The following is a 24,992-nucleotide window of genomic DNA, read 5'->3' on the forward strand; positions in this document are numbered from 1 at the left end:
GTCACCTGCTTCTTCTCAGTGTTTACAGCATCTACTGACTTTCCAAACTGTAAAGCCAAGATGAGATTGTGCAATCTCAAGTTTGTGTCAGCAGTGTTCTGCCGTTCTGGCTCTTCTAGTAAGGTTTATATCCATTTTGATTTTTGCTAGGTATTAGACCAAGTAAAATATTTTTAAAGCTCTTAACTTTGCTATAGGGGAATTGATAAATGCATTGACTTTTAGACTTTAAGGTGTTGCAGAGATTATTGGCTTCCTTCCCCAATTTTATGGCTTTGAATAAAGTCATAGTCCAAATTGTACTTACATCTCTGTGACATGAGATATAGCATTTCCAGATGTTACATTAGTGATGTAACATTTCTTTTGTACTGTATATTTTAAAATTGTAAAAGCTCCTAATTCTGTGGTTAAGTGCTTAAATTACAAATATAAAATAAAGGTTATGTTACATAAATTATGATTTTTAAATTTTGTTTACACCTCTTTGCCCAGAAATGTTCAACACTCCATATGTAGCTATCTGCTTCTGGTGCTAAGGCATAGCACTGCATGGAGTAGCCTCTCAGTAACTGGAGAAAGTGAATTCATGTTGTAACGGTACACAGAATGATGCTGTTTCTTGTTTGCATTTCTAGGAGCTACTGTAATCTCCGGCAGGCCCTGTATGTGCTGTGCAAACAGGCTTTTTAGATTAAATTGATTGTTCTTAATCTACCAGCCAATACTGATGGATTTAATGGGAAAAGTTTCACGAGGCGGAGAAGGCAGATGTTCCAGGTGGAAGAGGCAGTATGGAAGAATGTCAGGAAACAAAAGTGGGTGAGGGATTTAGTGGGAGCAGTTAGGAGCAAGGTGTGGGCAGAGGAAGGATACATTATCAGCATATGTGCTAGTTGATCTGCTGCTTTAGTTTTCTACAAGAGATGATCTTATCATGACAGGCCACACGGAAGATCTTTGCTTCCATATACAGTTTAGTGAAGGCAAATAGTGGCTGCCACTGAGCTTGGTTTTTGACAATCAATGTGCTTGACATTCTCTAGTCCTTTGTCAAAGGTATTTAACTTGTAACTCCACTGCAGAGTCAGTCTCTTGAATGAGCGTGTTACATTAGGCACGCATTTGACCTATGGTGGTGATTTGGATTTAAAATGTAATATCTCTGGGATCTTTTCCTCCAGAAGTGACGGCAGATCATCTGCAGGGAGTAAAGGATGCCAAAATGGTGGAGTCTGGTTCACATTCTCTTCTCTTCTCTCCCCCCTCCCCCCCAAAATTACTGTGGAGCAAAAGGGATGAGAAATGTTTTAAGATGATATCCTGTGATGCAGTTTTAGTGCTTACTTGGGTGGTAAGTTTGTGCTCTGCTATGAAGTCAGTAGGGCCACCTGTGTGATTAACCTAAGTTCACTGGTGCTCTGATTTCATATTAAGTTTCTTGATGTATGTCCAGTATGGAGACAATTTCATGGTTCAAAGGACTAGAAGTTCATCTTGGTATGCAGTCTCTAAGGTGGAAAATCAAAGTCAAGAAAAATCCAAGATAATTCTAGTCTTTTTTTCTGAGGCAGCTTTGTGAGTGGGTAGAAAATACAACTTTCTAGCTTAATGAAATTGTATGAAATAAGAGCTTTGGTGACACCATTCTGAAGTATTCATCAAACATTGGATTAAGAACATAAGAATGGCCATACTGGGTCAGACCAAAGGTCCATTTAGCCCAGTATGCTGTCTTCCGACAGTGGCCAATGCCAGGTGCCCCAGAGGGAATGAACAGAACAGGTAATTATCAAGTGATCCATTCATTCCCTGTCACCCATTCCCAGGTTCTGGCAAACAGAGGCTAGGGACACCATCCCTGCCCATCCTGGCTAATAGCCATTGATGGACCTATCCTCCATGAATTTATCTAGTTCTTTTTTGAACCCTGTTATAGTCTTGGCCTTCACAACATCCTTTGGCAAGGAGTTCCACAGGTTGACTGTGCTTTGTGTGAAAAAATACTTCCTTTTGTTTGTTTTTAAGTAGGCTTTGTATCTGTAACACAACCAGGGATACTTTGAAAGGCTAAATGGTTGCAATATGGTCAGTTCATTTTATATGTCTAATTTCTGTGATTAGTTGAAAAAATTCTTTTCCAAGTACAGTCCATCACAGTGGATGCAATTGCTTGCTGTTAAAATGGGGGTTGTAATAAATACTAGTTTAAAAGAAAGTACCTTTATGTATAACACCTATTAATGCAAAATCATGAGAAAAACATAACTAGCAGCAAGTACAACACATGTTGGTTTTGTTTTCTATTAATGGTTGTGTGCCCGGGCAAATCTTAATGCACTATTGAATTCTTGTTTTACACACTTCCTATAATTGCAGAAAAAATTTCTAGTGGAACTTTAAGGGCTTTTAAGTGACCAATGCATCTGAAGAAGTGGGTTTTTTTACCCACAAAAGCTTATGCCCAAATAAATCTGTTAGTCTTTAAAGTGCCACCGGACTCCTCGTTGTTTTTGTGGATACAAACTAACATGGCTACCCCTCTGATACTCAATAGTGACAAGTTATTTAAATCCAGATGGATGTGTTTTGGGGTTTACACAGCATGGAGTATTAATCTGGCATATTATTAGCCAGCAGTGTAGCAATTCTTGCATCCTTAACATCATATAATATGAAATTAGAGCTTAATATTTTTCTGAGCTGTCATACTGAAATAGCTGGTATAGTTAGAAGTAGTTGGCTAATAATTGGCTTCTGGCTTAGACTCCACAGGCCTGTGCAGAACATGAAGGACTGTTCTCAAATTCGGCTAGACATGAAAAATCTTTTATTAATAAAACAAGTTTTAAGTTTCCAGCTAGGAGGCAAGTGTACGGCAAGACCTTCAAGTACTGATAGAGCTATAATTTAATGGTGGGGGAGATGTGCGTCAGACACTGAAACTAAATCCTACACTATGAAACACACACTGTTCATTATATAATACAGTAAGACTGAAGTGAACAATTAATTTGTCTTCTGTTCAGAGCTCCTTCTGCAAAAAGTGTTTTGTGCTATTAGCTTTATACAAGGCCTTATGTACTCTGCAGCAAGCTGTACCTAAACTCTGTGGTAAGGCTCCTGAATTCTGTGACAGACTGGAAATTCTTCAGCCGCTTTGGGTGAATTTTAAAATCAGGCTTTTTTCTGACCAAAATACAGTATGAGTAATACAACCAGCCCAGAATGCCCTGGGGCGTTTATTTTAATATTGATTCTATGTAATTCACTCTGTCCATGAATTTTCAGTTTCCAATGTGCGGAAGATTTTTGTATTGACGACATAACGAACTGTCCTATGGAACCTGTTACTAGGGATTCTGGAGTTTTGGGAGCTATGAAGGGACAATAGAGGGTTTTGGAAGCCAGGAAGGAATGAGAAGTAGATTGGGATTGTGGGATAAGCACACTAGCTGGGTTTCCTTGCTAAAATGATCTTCAGTGAAACAGTTAATGTTGACAGTTAAACACCTTACAAATGTCTACACTACATGTATGCAGTTACTTTTGTCAATCAAACTTGTAATCTCTTCAAAGAATGAGATCAGGTTTGTTTGACAAGACCTATTTTCCATAAAACCAGATTGACTGGCATTAATTACATTCCTATCCTTTAAGTCTTTATCAGTTGAATCCCGTATATTTAGCTTAAAATGTTGCTCTTGAGCAATCTGCTGAGGTTTCAGTATATTCTATGTCATACTGGCATTTTATACCCTTCTAGATTAATTTAAAAGATATAATCTTCAGACATATTAGTTTTTCCTGGTAATCCTTATTACAGCGCTCCTGGTAATCTACCCCCTCGAGGGGAATAGCTCTGAGCGATGGGAGCCTGTCCACACTCGCTCTTTAAAGCGCTCAGACTTGCTGCGCTCAGGGGGGTGATTTTTTACCCCCCTGCCCTCCCCCGAGCCAGCAAGTTAGAGCGCTATAAAATGTAAGTGTAGACAAGCCCTAAATGTCACTTAAAGGAAGTCCTTGTGAATGCTCTTCTTTAGGTCTAAGCTAATACATACTAGATACACATACACACAGTGCAGTCTGGCTATGTGACTTCCTTATAATTTATACAGAAAGTTTGTCAATCTTTGGTAGTTCTCTTATACGTAGAACTAAAAAGAAAGTAAATTTTGTAATTTATTTTGTTCATGCTTTATTTTTGTGTGTGTATATGTGTGTGTGTATATGTGTGTGTGTGTATGTGTGTATATATATATATATATATATATATATATATATATATATATATATATATATATATATATATATATATATATATTATAGGCACATTCTTGCACCTCTTGCTGAATCCATGAATAACAGTGTACGTTCTTTGAGTAAAAGCAAAGGACTAATCAGTTTCGCTTTCTAATTCCATGATCTCATGAGTTCATAATGTTCTTTTATTTTGAAAGTAAAGTGGCCATATGATCTGGTGGCTGAATCCTCTCAGATGCCATGGTTATTGGTGCGGCCAAACATGGGACTTGTAGCATCAAAAATGAGAGCAAAAAGAAAAGGAGTACTTGTGGCACCTTAGAGACTAACCATAAGCTTTCGTGAGCTTCATCGGTATGCATCCGATGAAGTGAGCTGTAGCTCACGAAAGTTTATGCTCAAATAAATTGGCTAGTCTCTAAGGTGCCACAAGTACTCCTTTTCTTTTTGCGAATATAGACTAACACGGCTGTTACTCTGAAACCTGTCAAAAATGAGAGGCCTCTAATACCTGTTCCATTATTCAGTGTGTCACTCTCCCCAGCTTTCGTGAGCTACAGCTCACTTCATCGGAGTGTAGTTCACGAAAGCTTATGCTCTAATAAATTTGTTAGTCTCTAAGGTGCCACAAGTACTCCTTTTCTTTTTACGGATACCCATTAACACGGCTGCTACTCTGAAAAATCTCCCCAGCAGGCTAATTCACTCACATGCGAATAGAAAGAAAAGAAATGTTAAAAGGTCATAGTGTGTTCAAGCCAATTCACTTATTAGAATAGAACAAATGAGGATGTTATCACATTACATATACATGGCATATGCCTGATAATTACATTTGCCCTAAATACTTGAAAACTAGTGAAATGCTAATGTTATTCTCTTCACTCATCTGAAACTTGTTGATTTACATTACAGTTAGTTAGCTCTAAATCAAAAGGTGTGTTAGCATTAGGAAGAGAATTTATTTAATATGTAATACTGCATGAAAACTAATGAAGGATTGTTTCTGGCTATCTCTGTTCCTGTAAATTAAGAAAGTTTGTCTGGGTGGGTGTATCTAAATGCATTATATATGTGTCTGCAATGGGATTGCCCATAACTGGAACAGAAGCCTTAGAACAGTAAATGATAAGCATGCTAACTTCAAAGCATGGGTCCTTACATTCAACAATGGGAAATCTACAAACCCATGCTGTGGTGGGATTATATGCCAGATTGCTTTCCAGGGAAGACAGCTATCAGAATAAACACTGGGCATGATCCTGTATCTCTGGACTGATGAATTCTGAGCGAATACACACGGGTCCCCAAAGCCATTTTCATAGAAACGTAGGACTGTAAGGGACCTTTGAGAGGTCATCTGCTCCAATCCCCTGGATTCGTGGCAGGACTAAGGATTATCTAGACCATGCCTGACAGGTGTATGTCTAACCTCCTCTTAAAAATCTCCAGTGCCAGAGATTCCACAACCTCTCCAGGCAGTTTATTCCAGTGCTTAATCACCCTGACAGTTAGGAAGTTTTTCCTAGTGTCCAACCTAAACCGCCCTTGCTGCAATTTAAGCTCATTGCTTCTTGTACTATCCTGAGAGATTAATTAGAACAATTTACCTCCCTCCTCTTTGTAACAACCTTTTTTGTACTTTAAAACTGCTACCTTGTCCCCTCTGTCATCTCTTTTGCAGACTAAACAAATCCAGTTTTTTCAGTCTTCCCTCATAAGTCATGTTTTCTCGACCTTTAATCATTTTTGTTATTCTTCTCTGGACTTTCTTCAGTTTGTCTCCATCTTTCCTGAAATGTGGCACCCAGAACTGGACACAATACTCCAGTTGAGGCCTAATCAACGCAGAATAGAGCAGAGGAATTAGTTCTTGTGTCTTGCTTACAACACTCCTGCTAATATATCTCAGAATGATGTTTGCTTTTTAAATTTATTTATTTATTTATTTATTTAGCAACAGTGTTATATTGTTGACTCATATTTAGCTTGTGATCCAGCATGACCCTCCAGACTTCTTTCAGCAGTACTCCTTCTTAGGCAGTCATTTCCCATTTTGTATGTATGCAACTGATTGTTCCTTCCTCAATGGAGTACTTATTGAATATCATCTTTATTTACTTCAGACCATTTCTCCAGTTTATCCAGATCATTTTGAAATTTAATCCTCTCCTCCAAAGTACTTGCAACTCCTCCCAGCTTGGTATTGTCCACAAACTGTATACGTGTAAAAAGAAAAGGAGTACTTGTGGCACCTTAGAGACTAACCAGTTTATTTGAGCATGAGCTTTCGTGAGCTACAGCTCACTTCATCGGATGCATAGCATATCGTGGAAACTGCAGAAGACATTATATACACACAGAGACCATGAAACAAAACTTCCTCCCACCCCACTCTCCTGCTGGTAACAGCTTATCTAAAGTGATCATCAAGTAGAGCCATTTCCAGCACAAATCCAGGTTTTCTCACCCTTCCCCCCCCCCCCCCCCCCCCCCCAGCACACACACACATACAAACTCACTCTCCTGCTGGTAATAGCCCATCCCTCTTTGAAACCTCTCTTTATAATGCGCATGATAATCAAGGTGGGTCATTTCCAGCACTAATCCAGGTTTTCTCACCCCCCCCCCCCCTCCAAAAACCACAGACACAAACTCACTCTCCTGCTGGCAATAGCTCATCTTACAATGTGCACAGCAATAATCCAAGTTTAACCAGAACGTCTTGGGGGGGGTTTGTAGGAAAAAAATAAGGGGAGATAGGCTACCTTGCATAATGACTTAGCCACTCCCAGTCTCTATTCAAGCCCAAATTAATAGTATCCAATTTGCAAATGAATTCCAATTCAGCAGTTTCTCGCTGGAGTCTGGATTTGAAGTTTTTTTGCTTTAAGATAGCGACCCTCATGTCTGTGATTGCGTGACCAGAGAGATTGAAGTGTTCTCCGACTGGTTTATGAATGTTATAATTCTTGACATCTGATTTGTGTCCATTTATTCTTTTACGTAGAGACTGTCCAGTTTGACCAATGTACATGGCAGAGGGGCATTGCTGGCACATGATGGCATATATCACATTGGTGGATGTGCAGGTGAACGAGCCTCTGATAGTGTGGCTGATGTTGTTAGGCCCTATGATGGTGTCCCCTGAATAGATATGTGGGCACAGTTGGCAACGGGCTTTGTTGCAAGGATAGGTTCCTGGGTTAGTGGTTCTGTTGTGTGGTATGTGGTTGTTGGCGAGTATTCGCTTCAGGTTGGGGGGCTGTCTGTAGGCAAGGACTGGCCTTTCTCCCAAGATTTGTGAGAGTGTTGGGTCATCCTTCAGGATAGGTTGTAGATCCTTAATAATGCGTTGGAGGGGTTTTAGTTGGGGGCTGAAGGTGATGGCTAGTGGCGTTCTGTTATTTTCTTTGTTAGGCCTGTCCTGTAGTAGGTGACTTCTGGGAACTCTTCTGGCTCTATCAGTCTGTTTCTTCACTTCCGCAGGTGGGTATTGTAGTTGTAAGAATGCTTGATAGAGATCTTGTAGGTGTTTGTCTCTGTCTGAGGGGTTGGAGCAAATGCGGTTGTATCGCAGAGCTTGGCTGTAGACGATGGATCGTGTGGTGTGGTCAGGGTGAAAGCTGGAGGCATGTAGGTAGGAATAGCGGTCAGTAGGTTTCCGGTATAGGGTGGTGTTGATGTGACCATCGTTTATTAGCACTGTAGTGTCCAGGAAGTGGATCTCTTGTGTGGACTGGACCAGGCTGAGGTTGATGGTGGGATGGAAATTGTTGAAATCATGGTGGAATTCCTCAAGGGCTTCTTTTCCATGGGTCCAGATGATGAAGATGTCATCAATATAGCGCAAGTAAAGTAGGGGCGTTAGGGGACTTACAAACTCTAACCCACCTGTTATATATTTTACTTGCTTTAACCTCTCAATACATCTCATTTCTTTTCTTAGCTAATAAATCTTTAGTTTATTTTACTAAAGAAATTGGCTGTCAGCATTGTTTTTGGTGTGAGATCTGGCGTATCCATTGACCTGGAGTGAGTGACTGACCCTTTGGGGTTGGAAGAACCTAATGTGTGGTGAATTTTGGTTTTAGTAACCTTTCCTCATAAAGTTCATGTTGTCTGAATGGTAAAGAGGGGCTGGAGAATTGAAGGGGACTGTCCGTGGCTCCAAGGTAAGACTAACATAGTAGTCCAGGAGTGCACATTTGTTATGGGCTTGGTGAAATCCCCTTCCTTAGAAGTTTTTAAGGTCAGGCTTGACAAAGCCCTGGCTGGGATGATTTAGTTGGGATTGGTCCTGCTCTGGGCAGGGGGTTGGACTAGATGGCCTCCAGTGGTCCCTTCCAACTCTGTTATTCAATGATTCTATGAAATCTAATTATAGGATATACCACCAGTTTGGGGTGTCTATCTTTTTTGAGAGTCTGACCTGAGATTGGCGCTCTTAACTGTAAGCCATACCGTGACCCAGAGTCTTAACAGAAGTGAGAATTTTCTTTAGATCAGGTAGTAGACTCCTGTATTTTTGGTGCTGGAGGTTCTGGGTTTAATAGATGTTCATGCTCCTGGTGTCTGTATTTACACCATCTTTCTTTGTTATAAATGCATAGCATAAGTACTAAATATTACTTATCTGTCAGGAGTCTTACATCTTGCTATAAAGTACATCTGTTTTAAAAACATACTTTTTTAGAAAAACCTTTCAACGCTCATCTAGTAAAAGCCTCAAACCATTAACTGAATTTAATGTTCATTTAAGGTGCAGGATTGACAGTTATGGAGTCCTCTATTCATAGAACTCATTGCAAACTTCCGTCCATTCTAACCCTTCTTTCCCTCTCCCCTGATGGCCCTGCTAACTTATCTTAACCCTGATTTTGAAGGGCCATGCTATGTATAAGACTGCAGTGGGACCCAGTTAGAGCTGCTTCCGGGGCTAGCTACATGTGTTCGGCTCAAACAGCAGGCTGCCTCCAGCCCAAGCTTCTCTTTTCCTGAGATGTTCAGATCAACTGTGCAAGATGCCAGTGGATGTCCCCAACAGATGTCCCCTTCCAAAAGCAATAATGTGACCTTCATGTTTGCCTGGTGGGAAATAAAGGAGGAGTCACCAAGTGAGCAGAACTATGAACAAATATCGGGGGGGGGGAAGATAGAAGTGCAGAGTGTGTGTGTGTGAGAGAAACAAAACAAAAACAAACACATACAGACCAAAAAGGACAAAGGGGGAGAGAAAATGGACGGAAAGGAGAGGCAGCGACAGCAACATGTGAACTAGGGGTACAGTACAAGAAGACATGGGTGGGAGGAATGAGAGGCTATCTAGCCCCAATCTATTCAAAGGGGAATGAGTTTGGAAACCACTGACGTGGGACATTTCAGGGAGCATGCTTCAAACTTGGAATCTTTCATTAACCTTGCCTGTTGGCAGGTAAGTAAACAATAAACCATTTGAACCTTCAGCGTGTTTTAAATATAAATATAAGTCTGCACATTGTTGACAGTCTCATCAGAAAGGCCAAAGATGGAATTGACATGGAGACTGAACTGCACTGTCATCACTGGAAGTGGTCACATTGGCTGGGTGATAAAGCTTTCATGGCTGCTGTCTGTGTGGCACCTGTTCTCTGCATAAATAGGACTTCAGTCTCCAGGGTGATCAAGCCAGCACCTTTAAGCTGCACTGAATTAATTTAAAGGCTTTAAAAAAAAATACCCCCAAAAACCCAACCTACTAAAAAGGAGATTCTGGGAGTTCAGAGTAAATGTATCATTTTGTGATTTTTAGAATATATTTAAAGTTTAAATAAAATGTGAAAAATAAAATCTTAGATGTTAGGATTATTACAGCATTTGAAAACAAGTTATTGCAAAAGCTAAAGTGTAATGAGACAAATCCAGAACTAGTGCAATTGTAACGGATTTAAATGATTATAGGATGAATTTGACCCAGTGTATAATACTGAGTTGTACGGTTGTATGTGTTTTAATAACCTCTACCACGCTTTTCTCCCCCCACCCCCTGTTTTGTCTCCACATTTGAAGCCATGGTTACATTCTTAAAGGTGGTGATAATTAATATTCACGCACAATCATTAAGTAAGAAGAGTACTTATGTATAATTTTCACTTTATAGATAAAGGCAGGAAAAATGCTGGTTTTGAGCATATTAGCTGTTGGGATATGAGGTTTACTGATGCTAACGACTTGTAACCACAGCTTGTTTCATGCTGCTTATGCAAGTTCATAGTTTTGGCTTTCTGGGCTTGCGGCATACTAAGCGGACAGTTTTTTTTTCTTGTCTTTTTTTGTACATTAGACACTACTGCATTTAGTTTCTCCTAAGAACTAGTCTTTGAATTGGCCACTAGATATAACCGCTCTTCTCAGTTTTGCCTTTACTATGTTTTTGTTTGTACAGACTTAATAATAAAAAATATGCTTTCTTTTCCACCTAGCATGGTCCTTATAAATGCTGCAGATGATGTATCTTTCTTGTACCTCCCTTGCTTCATATCACCCTTCCAAAGTAAAATAAAACCTTGTAAGGGGAGCCATTGGGCAGAGAGTGGCTCCCTAACCAATTTCTATAATTTATATTGTCTGAACTCTTCTTTGTTGCTCTCTGCTTAAAGTTGGTTCTTAGCTGCTGCTGTAGCTGTCAAACACAGGTGAGGCAGTGGAGCTCAGATATTGAGGGAAGATTTTCTTGTAGAAAAGTATTGATTTCAGCCACTCACCTAGGGAGCTGACTCTAATAATTAATCACGAGTGGAACTAGTGATGCAAATGAGCAGTCTTCTACATCAGCAGCAGTAAAGGTTTGTTAAAGTCCCCATCCCCAACAAAAACCTCAGAAATTATTTGATTACGCTTAGAAATAAGACTGCAAAATAGGAGGCAAGCAGTGAAAAACCCTTGCCTAGACTCATATCTCAGACATTTTTTCTTTCTCCATTTGCAGTTACTGAGCAGAGTCACATTTGTACATTATATTCTACTGCTTCATATGCGTGCACCTAACTTTGCAAAACTCTAAATCTGCAGCAATTAACGTAGTCACATACAAATGCTAAGGAGGCATTTCTGAGATGCTATATGAAGCACGCTGATATGTTGCTTTCTGGTATATCTATATGTAAAGGGACCCTGCATATTTTCTCTGTTTGGTGACCTGTCCATGCTTTGTCCTATTTGTGGAAGACTTGGCAATTCTGTCAAAATGTTTGAAGGACTGATCATGCAGATCTACAACAGGACAGATTCTGTTTTGCTTTCATCCAGACATACAGGTGTAACTTCTCTAGGTTTCTTTTCAAGCAAACTAATAACCTGCAAGGAAGCACTTCTAATAGTGGGTAAAAATAAAGGCAGAACTGCAGTAGAAGTCAGCTGATATCAGCTAAGTCAGCTAAATCACACAGGAAACCTCAAACCCACATCTGCATTTTCTGCTTGTCGCTACTTAATCTAAAGCTTCTCTCTATCATTTTCTGACATGTCCTTCTGAGCAGCACTATCACTAGGCCTGTACTAGGAAGATGAATTTGTTAGTTGCATTGAGGAATGTTCTTTGAGTTAGCCTGAATTAGTGTAACTGATGGAGTAGGCAGTCTCCAAACACAGCTTAAAATGTAGAGGTGAGGATGTACAATACCCTTGGTATTTGTGGGTCCTGCATAAATCCGTTTAACTAGGGTAAAGGACTTTATTTTTTTATATAGATTATTATAAATGTTAAGAGGGCACCTGTTCACATACTGTTAATACCCTTGACATAGCATATTATTTGTGATGTGTATATAAGTACTGGAATACTGTGTAGATTTCTAGTATCCACATTTTAAAAATGATGTTGAAAAATGGGAGAGGGAGCAGAAAACAGCCACAAAAATGAATTGAGGGCTGAAGAAATGCCTTACAATGAGGGACGTAAAGCTCAATCTGTTTAGTTTATCAAAAATGAGTGAGAGGTGACGTGATTCACAGTGCATATGTACCTTCACAGGGAGAAAATACTGAGTACTAAAGGGCTCCTCAGTCTAGCAGAGAAAAGGAGCACAGGAACCAATGACTGGAAGCTGAAGTCAAACAAATTCAAATTGGAAATGAGGCACAAATGTTTAAGAGGATGATAAGCCATTGGAACAAACTATGAAGAGAAGTGATGATGTCTTCAAATCAACACTGGATGCTTTTCTGGAAGACGTACTTCAGTCAAATACAAGTTTTATTGGGCTCAGTATAGGGGTTACTGGGTGAAATTGAATGGCCTGTGATATACAAGAGGTCAGTGGATGATCGAATGATCCTTTCAGGCCTTAAAGTCTATGAATAAGTTAATTGTAGCAGTAGAGTTCAGTATAATAACCATCACCACCAGCACGCCATGCGACTTAATCTCCTCTCCCTCCAACAATTCTCCTCCCTTACAATTTCCAGTCCACTGCACTCCCATTTTCAGATGCTTGTGGAAAAAAGGGGAGCTTTGCAATGTGGCCGGAAGGTGACTGGACTATTTCAGATTAAGTTGGGGGAGTGGTGCAAGGTGATCTGGTTCGGGCTGAAAGCAGAATCTGCATTTGACCACTTTGCTGTTTTCTGTGTAATTTGAATTGTAGCCTTGCTCATCTGTCTCACTAGCTATACTGAATTAGCCTCTTTGGCTTTGTTTTAAGGGGAAAAATAGGGTACGTTTGCCATCATATTAGCTCAGTTGAGTTAGCTTAACATAAGTGAAAAACCCTGTTAAAATTCAGGCTTTTCAGTTGCTTTGTGCTAACCCGACGGAAATATCATGATGGAAAAAACACAACCTTTTTGCCCATCAAGACCTACACACACCCAGTAGCTCACAGAGTATCTTTTATTGTGCGTTGTCCCTCACTCACAGAAGTAGTGGAAGGGTTAGGATATAACTAATAACTAGAATTTTTAAAAATGTAAGCGTTAAGGAAGATGTGTAGAAAGAGTACTACAAAATAAGCAAAGGGCTTTTGCATGTTGACATGAAGTGATATTTGAGGAAAGGAACCAGTCTGTCTGCCTGATCTGGATGCCCCTTGAACTGATAATGGTTTTGCATTTCTTTAATGCCTTTCAACATTCAGATAGTTCCATAACCTCTTTGAGACAGGTGAAGGATATAGAGGGATCCCTTGACCTATCGCTGAAATGCAGCCACTGTTAACAGTACACAGCAACACGATGCAAACACTTAGGGCAGGCAGTGAAATATATTACTGTATCCAGATGGAACTATAGTGGGAATTCAGGGGGATTTGGCCAGGACACTGAGAGGCAAAACAAATACTAAATATAAAATATGCATATGGGCTCTTTAATGACCACAGGTAGTGATAACCTCAGTTTTACTCAGCTCATTGAGTAAACTTATGATCCCCTTAATATCATCCTGGGACGATGATTCATTATCGAGCTTGAGGGAAGAATTCTATCTACTACTGTAAACTGCCAGGGCTATTTTCTGTAGCATCCAGATGTTCAATGGAGACCTCCCATCCAAGGCATTTTTCTCCTTTACAATGACATTCATGAGTCAACAGCTTCGGCAGCTGAAGAATTCCATTAGGATCCTTACCGGTCCTGTTGCTTACAGATTGCAAATGAATAGGAACATGGGTGGTTCTTCAAGTTACTGTCCACATGGATTCCACATTTGAGGCTCATGCATGTGAGATTGGAGTCTTTTGGCCCGCAGTGTCCATTAGGGCTGTGCCTATGGCCTAGATGTCCTTGCACCCCCCACCCAAGAGCATGAGGTGCTGAGTGAGTCTGACTTTCCCTCATTTCCTCCTTGCTGCCCATGGCAGTGAGACAGAATCCTTGCCGTTTCCTCCTGCTGCTTTGCATGCTGTGCTGGTTTACTGGTCTTGTTGCTCGTTGGTAACACTGACACCCACTCACCAAATTTCTTATTTTAGTCAGGTTCTGGTTTTTAGGCAAGGAACCCCAACCCCTCTCTCCCCTGATACCGAGGCTCTATCAAAATGGCAGAGGCAAAATCTCTGGGATTAAGAACCCGCCCCTGATCTGACAGTTAAGTGCCACTCAGTGATGGGCACTCTCAGTGCCTGTTTTGTTTGGGAGGGATGTTTTCTTGCACTTTGTACCATATGTACATACCTCTGACAGATAGGAAGGAGCAGTGCTCCAGAATTGAGCTGCTAAGGCATAGGAGAAACCGTAGGCCAAGTGGAATGGGGTGTGTGACCCTAAGAGCATTCCAGGGCCAGAGGCTCACTGACATCAGGTTTCAGCAGGCCTGACGAATTTAGTGAACCCCAACTCTCTATGGTTACAATCTGTATCTAAAAGGTGTCAAGTAATGTGTTGTTGGAAAGCTAATAACTCACAGATCATTAATATTCTTGCATAATCTATGTATGCAGTGTGTGTTAAAGTTATGGGTATATGGTGCGGGGGTCAGAGTTGCTGCAGCGATAAGACACTCGGTGCATGGAAGCCAGGTTAGGGCTGTGGTACTGTAGGCGGGCTGCTGGAGTCAATAGCCAGTCCAGGGATGCACAGCACACAGAGACTTAGGCTTGCTTGTTGCTGACTCTGGATGTCCCGGGCAGGCATAGTAGTACAGCTTTTTAAGGCACGTTAGGGTTATGGGGCAGGCAGTGACACAACCGCTCACTGGTCTGGATTGCACCCCCAGAATGTTACAGGCGGAGGGGAAGAGAACAGTGGTGGCACAAACTTTTTGAGACTGGTATCCAAAATCAATTGTTTGATGATTATGTGGGCCATGAAAGCTTAGAGAGAGGTTACTGAGATGTGTATTTAGTGGTCTACTTGTACCATCATAAGAACATAAAAAACGGTGATACTGGGTCAGACCAAAAGTCCATCTAGCCCAGTATCCTGTCTTCTGACAGTGACCAATGTCAGGTGCCCCAGAGGGAATGAACAGAACAGGGAATCAAGTGATCCATCCCCTGTTGCCCATTCCCAGCTTCTGGCAAACCGAGGCTAGGGACAGTTTGGACATCGCTTGAATGTTTCTCTTAAGCAGCCACCACACAGCAGAAAGAGAGAATCCAACAACTTTATCTGATTAGTAAAATCTCTGGTTTGTGGTAGTCTTGAAAAAACTTCAGAATATCAACTTGAACATCACATTTCTGTCTAGAAAACTTTGTACCTGCTGCTGTTACAAGTAAGACTTAATATTACTGTGACTGAGAGAAATTAGCAAAAAACATTATTTTTTGAGTTTTTCCCCTGTTTAGTCAGTCAGCTTCTTCCTGGCTGAAAAGACCTTCCTCAACAACAAGAAGGGAGCAGAACAGCTATTTCAGTCTTAAAAAATTTAGGGCCATGCTATTTAAAAAATGTTTAGTGAGAAACTTTTTTTTTATAAAAAAAAAAAGTTCAATTAATTACATAAATATTAACGTTATTAGCCAAATGGAAACTTCTCTAATTGTTTGACCTTTTAAAACTTCCTATGCTAAATTGTTGGTGTATTGCAGTTAAATAGGGTACTTAATTACAAGATAATAAAGGTGTTCAGAGACTGCGGGCTTGTCTACATTGGCACTTTACAGCACTGCAACTTTCTCGCTTAAGGTGTGAAAAAACACCCCTCTGAGCGCTGCAAGTTTCAGTGCTGTACAGTGCCAGTGTAGACAGTGCATCAGTGCTGGGAGCTCTTCCCCTTGTGGAGGTGGGTTTTTTAAGCTGCAACTACACAAGCCACGTTAAAGTGAAGACGTGCCCGTAGGCTAACAGCCAAGATGGAATAAACTAGATAGTGACTGCACTTCTGGTTGTTTGCAGTGATTTCTTCTTTTTTTTTTTTGTCATTTGTGAAGTGTCGGGCCTTGCTTTCCTTCTGGATGAAAGGGCTGTGTCAACATGAGTCATTATCATTGTGTGGTTTTCCAGTAGAAAAGCAGGTGGCAAGACTACACTGGCATGAAAATATGCCTCTTTCGTCTTAGACCTCACAACTTTTCAAGCACATTTAAAATGATCTGTGAGCTTTCTGTTCTGGATGAAGATATGCTGGGCTGGTTGCACTGGGAGTTTCTGATTTTTGCCAGCTGGCAAAACATCCATGTTTATGTAAGCCCTTTCACAGCAGGGTACTGAGGGAAAGGTGCAGGATTCCTGTTATTCATATAAGTGGGACACGCTGGCATGCTTCCAATATTAATGTGAGTGACCTTATGGACGAGAGTACATAGCACGGGAGGATCGCTGTGATGGACCTTTTATGTGGGAATTTTTAGTTTGTTTCTTGTAATGACAATAGAACAGGGAAATAGGATGCCTCTCAGATGGTGGATTTTAATGGTTTGTGGCTAGTGCCTATCCGTGTGCAAAAGTGATGGAGCATGTTTGTGCGATTGACGAATATATCAAGTATAGAAAAGAAAAGTTCAAAAACTATTGTGGATGTAGTAAATTGAAACCCTCTCCTTTTCCATCCCAAATGCTTAGGATATACTTTGACCTTGACAGTGGATGTGAAGAAGCTGGGAGGCGAGGAGAGAATTCCAAATTGCTTCTATTTAAAACTCTAGCCATCTTCTGTCAGTCAGGTCGTCAGCAGATGAGTAGTTCTTTTTCTCTTTTCTGAATTGCTTGATTAGGCCTTCTATTTGTTGGACTGTTGTGGGCAGGTGAGTGTTTGAAGAAATGGTAAAGGTTAGTGAGAGGACTGATAGAAACTGGTCTTGGTATGTTTGATCATCTCGAGACAGCTGATTGTGTCGGTGGGCACGCATGTGTGTTGGAAAGATGAATGTTACAGGGACATTGATCTGAGCTCATGTAGACTGTCTGCGTCAGTGTGGTGGTGGTAATACACTTTTTCCCATCCGTTCCCAGTGTGCAGTACAGTGCACTGGAAGATAATGTCCCAAGATGTTTCATGGGATGTACTGTAACTCCAGATGTTTGTAACATTGGGAGTTGTGTGGCTAAATTGTGGCGCTCCACCAAGAAAACTAACTTGGAGGCTGTATCATAAAAATACTTAACATAAAATTGTGTTAAGAAATTTATTTATAACTTCTTAAAATTAAAATGTCATTGTGGCACTATAGAAAGGTCTTCAGGAAGATGCAAATTTAGATGCATCAGTTCTACAATCAGTTACATGATTTTTTTATAACAAAATTGGGTACAAAGGAATGGCAATCTTCTTCTCTCATCTGAGGCTCTGCGAAATCCTAAATCTGTATTTGTGATATCAGTCACTTCTGTAGCAATGGACTGGTATCCTAAACACAGGATCATGATTTCACTGCAGGCTCAAAGAGGAAGGAGAAGCTTCTTAAAAAAAACACACATGTTTTCAATGATTAAAAAGGAATGTAGGGGAAATGCTTTCAAAGCAAAACTTTTTTTGATAGAAATGTTTCCTCTTTACATTCCCCATGCAGATTCTGAAAAGGAGATCAACAAATAAACTATTTTGGGGGCACCTCATGACTCACAAGTTTTGTATGCAATGGAGAGAGATGATGGTGTGCATTTGAGGCCAAATCTTGTGCTGTGACCTGTTAGAGAAGGGATAGCTTGTGTGTTCTCTTATCAAAGTACTGGTGCAAAAACTCAGCTGTTTTAACTTTTATTAATCTTAGAAAATTTCTGTAGCTTATGTAAATACTGTAATAATATTATAAACATTTTGGTTATACGTTATAAAACCAGATACTGAGTAGTACATGGACATCTTCAGAGTGCTCCACAAATTTAAAGTTCTCAACACCCCGGGCAGGTAGGTAAGTTTAATCATCTTTGTTTTATAGATGGGGAGACTGAAGTGTAGAGGTGAAGTGACTTGCCCGGAACTACTCAATGAGTTAGTGACAGAGCTGACATTAGAATTTGGGAATTGACTCTCAGCCCTATGCTGTCTCAGCACACCTTGTTGCTTTCCTTATCTTGGCTTTGTCATGACTTTTATACCACAATGAAAAATTAAACTAACTCCCTGGGTTTCTTTTCTACTTCCACACCCCTCCCAATTGCCACTACTGAGTCTGAATCTGAGTTTGCTCATAAGTCTTTCAGGGCAGTTTTATGTAGAACATTCTGCTGAATTAGGTATAAGATTAACTCCTACCCCCACCCCCAGGCTGTGCCTGCTTATATCTAATGCCAAAGTCTGGAACAATAGCCCTCTGATCGAACTGTGTGTTTTCTCTCAAAATAAGACACTAGTCCCTTTTTGCTTTCTTCATTTGACCAAGAACAAGCTAATGAAGGGGAAATATGCACAGTTCTGTATCAATAAATTAATTGTAAAAAAAAACCCCAACCCCATACCTACTGTATTGTGGGCTCTTGGTTCTAAATTTACAGTGCCTGGTGGAGACAAATGTAACACTAACAGAAAAATGAAGTCTTTTTTTATTTTAAAAGCATATAATGAATAGATTTACAAAGTAATAGAAATTTTATTTCTTTTTCATTAGTTGTAAAATTTAATTTGGTTTGCCAAAGAAATATTGGGTAAAACTTATTTGTCCTTAGGTGTAGAATATATCACAGTAATTGTAAACTCACTGCTTTGCAGAACCAGCTATATGAAGTAACATTCAAGTTGTCAGACATGGCTTTTGGCTTAGTTCCTAATAACCAGCCTGTGTGGTACTGGAGCAGTGGTGGGCAGCCCGCGAGTCGCATACTGCCCGTCAAGGTAATCTGCTGGCGGGCCACGAGACAGTTTGTTTACATTGACTATTCGCAGGCATGGCCGCCCGCAGCTCCCAGTGGCCGGGAACAGGGAATCGGGGCCACTGGAAGCTGTGGACAGTCAATGTAAACAAACTGTCGCGGTCCGCCAGCAGATTACGCTGACGGGCAGCGTGCGACCCGCGGGCTGCCCACCACTGCTCCAGTACCACGCAGACTGATTATCTGAAGGTGAAACTGATTTTCATTTCCCAACCTGAGACAGATGTGAAAAGTAGAAAGCATAAATGATGAGAAATGAATTGGATTGTTAGCATTTGCTCTTAATATCGGTTGTGTAGTGACTCAGGTAAACACTTGTTACAACTCAGGTTTTTTTACCTTGACAGTGTGCCATTAGCAGCGTAAGAGGAATGGTTGTGGAGTTTGATAATGTAAAGGAGAATTTGTTTATTGCTTGGTAATAGCCGTTTTGGGGGGGCGTCAGGCAGGAATACATGACTGATCTTGCTTTTCTACTCCCATTCATCAGTTTGGCTAAGGTTTTTTTTGTGTGTGTTTTCTTGCTCAAAAAAAGTAAAAGCTTAACCTTTTTCAAAACTTCTAGTAATTAGAAGTGGGAATGGAGCCAAAATCTCATGCAGGGGTGTGTGTGGAAAGAACTCGTGTAACAAAATGGAGCTGCTTTGCAATATAGATGAAGAGTTCCTCTCTCTGTCTCTGTCCTGATATCCAAAGACCTCTGTAGGGTTGGCTCTAGCTAGCTTCCAGATCACCTCTGGAAGATCATCAGTCACCATGATTTCTCATGACAGCAGCCTTCCACAGGAACAATGAAATTGTCATCACTGGTGGAGGAGGAGAGGAGGGGCTATTGTGCATTGGAGACAGCTTTCACGGGATTTAGAGTGTGGAACTCCCTCTCTCAAGAGAATTGGAACGATACAGAGAAGATTAGCATGGCCCCTGCGCAAGGATGACACGCAAATTCGGGAAGCGTTCCATATTTAAAAAGAGACTGAGTGACCATGCAAATAACTACGTTTGGAGCTAAATAAAAAAAATGCATTTCTTCAGTGTACTTTTTCTTCAGTTTCTTTACGCTTGCTCATACAAATATGAACAAGCAAGCAAACCCTCGAAACTTAACAAGCTTTTTCTCCTACAAATGGTGACAGAAGGGGGAGAAATGATGGTTTTTAAATACTTGGGAGGTACTCAAGCACTCTGGTAATGGAAAGTCATGTTATAGGCTAGAGATGGCATAGTTATCAACTTGTTTCAGACATGAAGACCATATGTCCTGCTGCTTGTCATATGCTACTCTGTTAATGGCTCATTGACCTTACATTTCCTGCCATCAAAATGTCATCTGCTCATTTTCCTTTTATTCTGTAGGTGAGACACAAAACTTCAGACCAGGTGATGGCTTTGAAGATGAACATGCTGAGCAGTAACCGAGCAAATATGCTGAAAGAGATCCAGCTCATGAACAGGCTCTCTCATCCAAACATCTTAAGGTGCTGAGTTTTTTTCTGTTGAGTAGTAAGAGGGTTCCTAAGAACCCTTTTTTAAAGGGTTTTGTGTATAACTGGAACTTTATGGATCCCCTAGATAGAGAGTCTCTAATTTTAAAATAGGATTTTTCATACTAGAGCATATTACCTAGATTGGCATTTTGCATCCAGTAATAAGCAATAACTGTTTCTTCAGACAAACATTAAAGTCTTCATAATGTAATTGTCCCTACAATCAATCAACTGATATGAAGGAAGAGATTTGATGTCTACTTACTGTCTTAATGTGCATAGGTTAAAACTATTGTGAAGGGTCACATAATAATCAAGCTTCAGGACTTAAGAATAGAAAGTAGAATTAAATTAGTCTGCTCTGATTAATACTTCTCCTTTCAAGGGTAAATCATCCAAATTTTGCAATAGCTTGTCATATGTCATTTCCAAATACTTCTAAACAGCTATTATTGTTGCACCCTTTGTTCCTTTTCAGTCTCAGACATACTTTCTTGAAGGTTAGGTGACCAGCAAGAGGCACTGTATGCATCCGATGAAGTGAGCTGTAGCTCACGAAAGCTTATGCTCAAATAAATTTTTAGTCTCTAAGGTGCCACAAGTACTCCTTTTCTTTTTGCGGATACAGACTAACACGGGTGCTACTCTGAAACCTGCTTCAGCTGAGGCTGTAACATTGTTAGAATCTAATATGATGATGATTATCATCTGCACAGTGTACCCAAGTAACATGGGTACACTGTACAGATGATAATCATCATAACATCCTGGCAGACATCCTGACTGAGCTATGATGATGACTGAAGTTTTTCCTTGGGGAGTGCATCAAGCTCAGAGCCTGTCAGTGTTTGTAAGCAGTGTAGGCTCATTTTGCCAATGTGCATTCCTTTACATTTACACATGGTTAATTTATTGAACCATTACTCTGCAAAATACCCCCAGAATGTCTAAACCTGTAATACTTATTAAATTGAAATGACAGTTTCCTCTTCCATATTTTTAAATAACTCTGGTCCCAGTATCAAACCCTGGAATATACTCACTATTAACTGTACTGTTCTTTGGAACAACTCTTAACCAATTATTAATGCAAGGCAATATACACCTTACCCCTTTACCTCATTTTCCCCCCTTAATAATCACTCATGAGGAACACTTATCAGGAGTGTTTGAAAATCCCCATGAAGTACCCCTCCAGTTCACGTCAATCTATTTTATTATTTTTTTCCAAATAACAGTTTAGAGAGGCATAATTTTTTCTTACAGTAGCCATGCTGGTTTGACCTTATTAGATTATACTTATCCAAATGCTGTACTAATCTACCCTTAATCAGACTCTCAGTCCTTCTTTTTCTTTACCAAGGTAGGGCTCACTGGCCTAATTCCCAGCATTTCTGTTGGTGTTCTCTTTTTTATTTATATTTTTTAGTGGCATCATGTGGGCAACTTTCAGTTCTTCGGGAACAATAACTTTTATAAAGAATATTCCTCACTTCATTTCATTCTGAATACTCAGTTGTGTGGTGTGTGGTCCTCCTGGCAGTTGATAGAGTTGCACTGGAATACAGTTTGGAAGAGACTTTGTTTTACAATCAGTGTGTCTCAGTGCTTTCCATATCAAGTTTGCAAAACAGATGAAAGTTCTAATTGCTAGTCTGTAATAGAGCCGGACTCACCCGGCGGCGCCTCCTGCTGGTTGTCCTTGGGAATTAGCTCATCCGCCTCTGGAGTGTCCTCTGCTGTCTGGTGATCCGCCTTACCGCTGGCCCCAGTCCCTCCCAGGACCCGGTGCCGCCTCCCACTGGGGTGCTGCCCTCTGGCAGTAAACCCCAACAATCCCTGAGGGTCGCCCTTCCCTGGGGAACCCCCACCCAGCCTCAGTCTTGGCTACTGCCAGTCATCGCTTAGCCCTGCTCCCTGGGGCAGACTGCAGTGTATCAGCTGCTCATCACAGGTGAGGGGATTTGGACCTGCTGCCTCTGTCTACCTGTGGGCTGCCCCCTTGCAACCCCAGTACCTAATAGGCCCTAATCTAGGCCTTGCAGCCTGGGGGTTTCCAGGCCAGAGCTCCCCTGCTCCCAAGGCCTTTCCCCCTCATCCCTGCTCCAATCTAGGTACTCCCTCAGGTCCCTGCAGCCAGGCCCTTCCCTTTCTGAATGCAGAGAGAGACTGGCTAAGCTTCAGCCTAGCAGCCCCTTTATAGGCCCAGCTGTGGCCATTTCCCCAATCAGCCTAGCTTTTCTTGCTCTCAGCCCTGGCTCTCTCCCAGGGCTGGCTTTTAAGCCCCACAGGGCAGGAGCGGGTAACCACCCCGCTACACAGTCCTACAAACTTGCTCTGAAAGTCAACCTGTTTCTTTTCTGGCTTGTGCTTTGTCATCACCAGTAATAGAGAATCTGTTGGCCAAATGCTGCGTTCAGTTACATCTAAGTAGCCCTGCTGCTTTTGGTGGGGTTGCACAGGTGTCAGTGAGAGCACAAGTTATTGGGTCTAATACAGGGGTAACTGGATGAAATGTCCTGTGACGTAGAAGATCTGACTAGATGATCTGATGTTGCCTTCTGGCCTATTAATTTATGAATAATTTGAAAACAGTGGTGTTGCACAGATTGCTCTGAAATGGAACAATAATATATTCCAGTTTGCTCTGCCATTGGGTCTGCAGAGCTGACAGTAATAAATCTTTATTCCCTCCCACTCACCTTAGGTAAGGACATACAACTCTGATTATGTAAAAATGACCCCTTCTTATTCAGCTCACCTGTCCTGGTGTGTGTTCACTTTTTCAGAGTAGAATTCACTGAAGTTTTTCAAATTGCTTGATTTGAGGCTTCCTCCTTAGGGAAAAGTCGCTGTCTATTAAAATTGCTGACTTTATCTTCCCTACTGGAAAGTGCCCTTGAAATAGGAATTTCTTCATTGTCTACAGTAAATTCCAATATAAAAATTGTATTTCACTTTGCCAGTTCTTCATCTCTCTCACACTTACTCCATGCCGATAGTTTGTTTTCTCTTTCTATTTTAGGTAATTGATATTTTGTGTTTGTCCTCTTCAATTTTAGTTCAGAATTGAGCCCTACCTGGCACAGTGTATTTTCCAGTCTCCTAAGGATGATTGCAGCAGGATTTCCACCTTTTAAAAAGTTGTTCCTCTCTGTCCCCCAACTAATAACATGAAGTGCTACTCTGTTTAACCATGTGTATTTTACTTTCCTCCTTTTCATTTATATATTTTTGTACAGCTGTCTATATTCCATCTGTGCCTCTAATTCATTGTTGTAAGAAATGAGCCTACAGGCTGTTAATCCTGTTTGTTAAAACTTTTTTTGTTCATGTATGTATTCATGTCCAACATGCATTTGCTTTTGCAATATTTAGTGCTGAGGGGAAAACCCACACATGTAAGTCTCATCTAACAGTAGCCTGGAGCACTATCGGATGTAGATCCTGTCATTAGGAGAATGTTCTACAATAGTATGTTTATGTTGAAAGGTTTTCTGGGCTGACTTTCTGGGATTCTTATTTGGGTTGAAAGAGAACCGTTCTTTCCTAGTAAATTTTAAGTCTTTTGAATATGTAACTTTTCCATTCCAGGGATTTAAAGACTATTCTGTGCTTCAGCTTGCTTTTAACACTCTTTTCTTCATCACTTTTTAAATTTGTCCCCTAAAATTCTCTTCCTTTGTTATTGCTAGGGAAGGTGTTCTCTCTCACAATATCAAACCTAATTGTGCTGTGGTCAATGTTTAACTAATGCAGCTTCTTCACTTGACTCTCAGGTGAACTTTGGTCTTACGTAATAGATAATTATAAGTCACCTCATCTCTAATAGGTAAAAGTCACCTCATCTCTTATAAGCTCTGATATGCTGTAAAAAGCAATTGTTTTATGGCAGTGGTTTTCAAACTATGATCTGTACATCACCAGATGGCCCTTTTCCTTGTGTTCTGCAGACTGAAACCTTTTGAGAGCCATGCTATGGGGGTTTTTTGTGTGGTTGGGAGGATCTTTTTCTTAGGTAGTGGTTTGCAAAATTATCTCTGTCCTCTCCACATTAACTTGTCTTCCTGGTGTAGTTAGTAGCCAGGAACCTCTTTATCTCATTGATGTTAATTGTTCTACCCTTTGTCTGACACTAAATTAGGTGGCTTCTTTTCACAAGCATTCCTGTTAACTCACACTTTAGCTTAAATATTCTAATATAAAGTTACTTGTTTTTTCTTTACTGATAAAATCACTGTCATCACTAATATTAATTAATTTCATTTGGTTGAAATTCTGCTTTTGCTTGTCTGCTGGCTGTATTGCCCCATCCTTATTGCTGGAAATTCCTGGCTATAGAATCATTTGTTGCCCCTGGCTCTGGGCATGCAATAAGTAGTCTAGCTGTGTTCTTTGTGTCTTGCATATCGTCACCAATATTAAAAGATTCCACTGCCCAAACTCTCCACTTCATCTGACCCAGCTGTGGTAGCTTGCTGGCTCAGGGCAAAGTTAAAACTGGGTCTCCACCTG

At 40.6% G+C, this 24,992-nt stretch overlaps 1 protein-coding gene and 1 non-coding gene across 4 annotated transcripts in view; both read left to right on the forward strand.

Annotated features, from left to right (window-relative positions):
- TESK2 (testis associated actin remodelling kinase 2) overlaps window positions 1-24,992 on the forward strand; it is a 117,403-nt gene that overhangs the window by 15,710 nt on the left and 76,701 nt on the right. For all 3 annotated transcript variants that reach the window (XM_037906706.2, XM_043521300.1, XM_037906703.2), the window contains exon 3: window positions 20,347-20,468. In XM_037906706.2, coding sequence (XP_037762634.1) covers window positions 20,347-20,468 — 122 coding nt within the window. The remainder of the gene's footprint in view (window positions 1-20,346; window positions 20,469-24,992) is intronic.
- On the forward strand, window positions 19,855-19,959 carry LOC114019935. The gene has a single exon (XR_003564887.1). It is a non-coding gene; the product is annotated as a U6 spliceosomal RNA (small nuclear RNA).

The sequence above is a fragment of the Chelonia mydas genome, chromosome 8, assembly GCF_015237465.2.
Source record: "Chelonia mydas isolate rCheMyd1 chromosome 8, rCheMyd1.pri.v2, whole genome shotgun sequence".
NCBI lineage: Eukaryota > Metazoa > Chordata > Testudines > Cheloniidae > Chelonia > Chelonia mydas.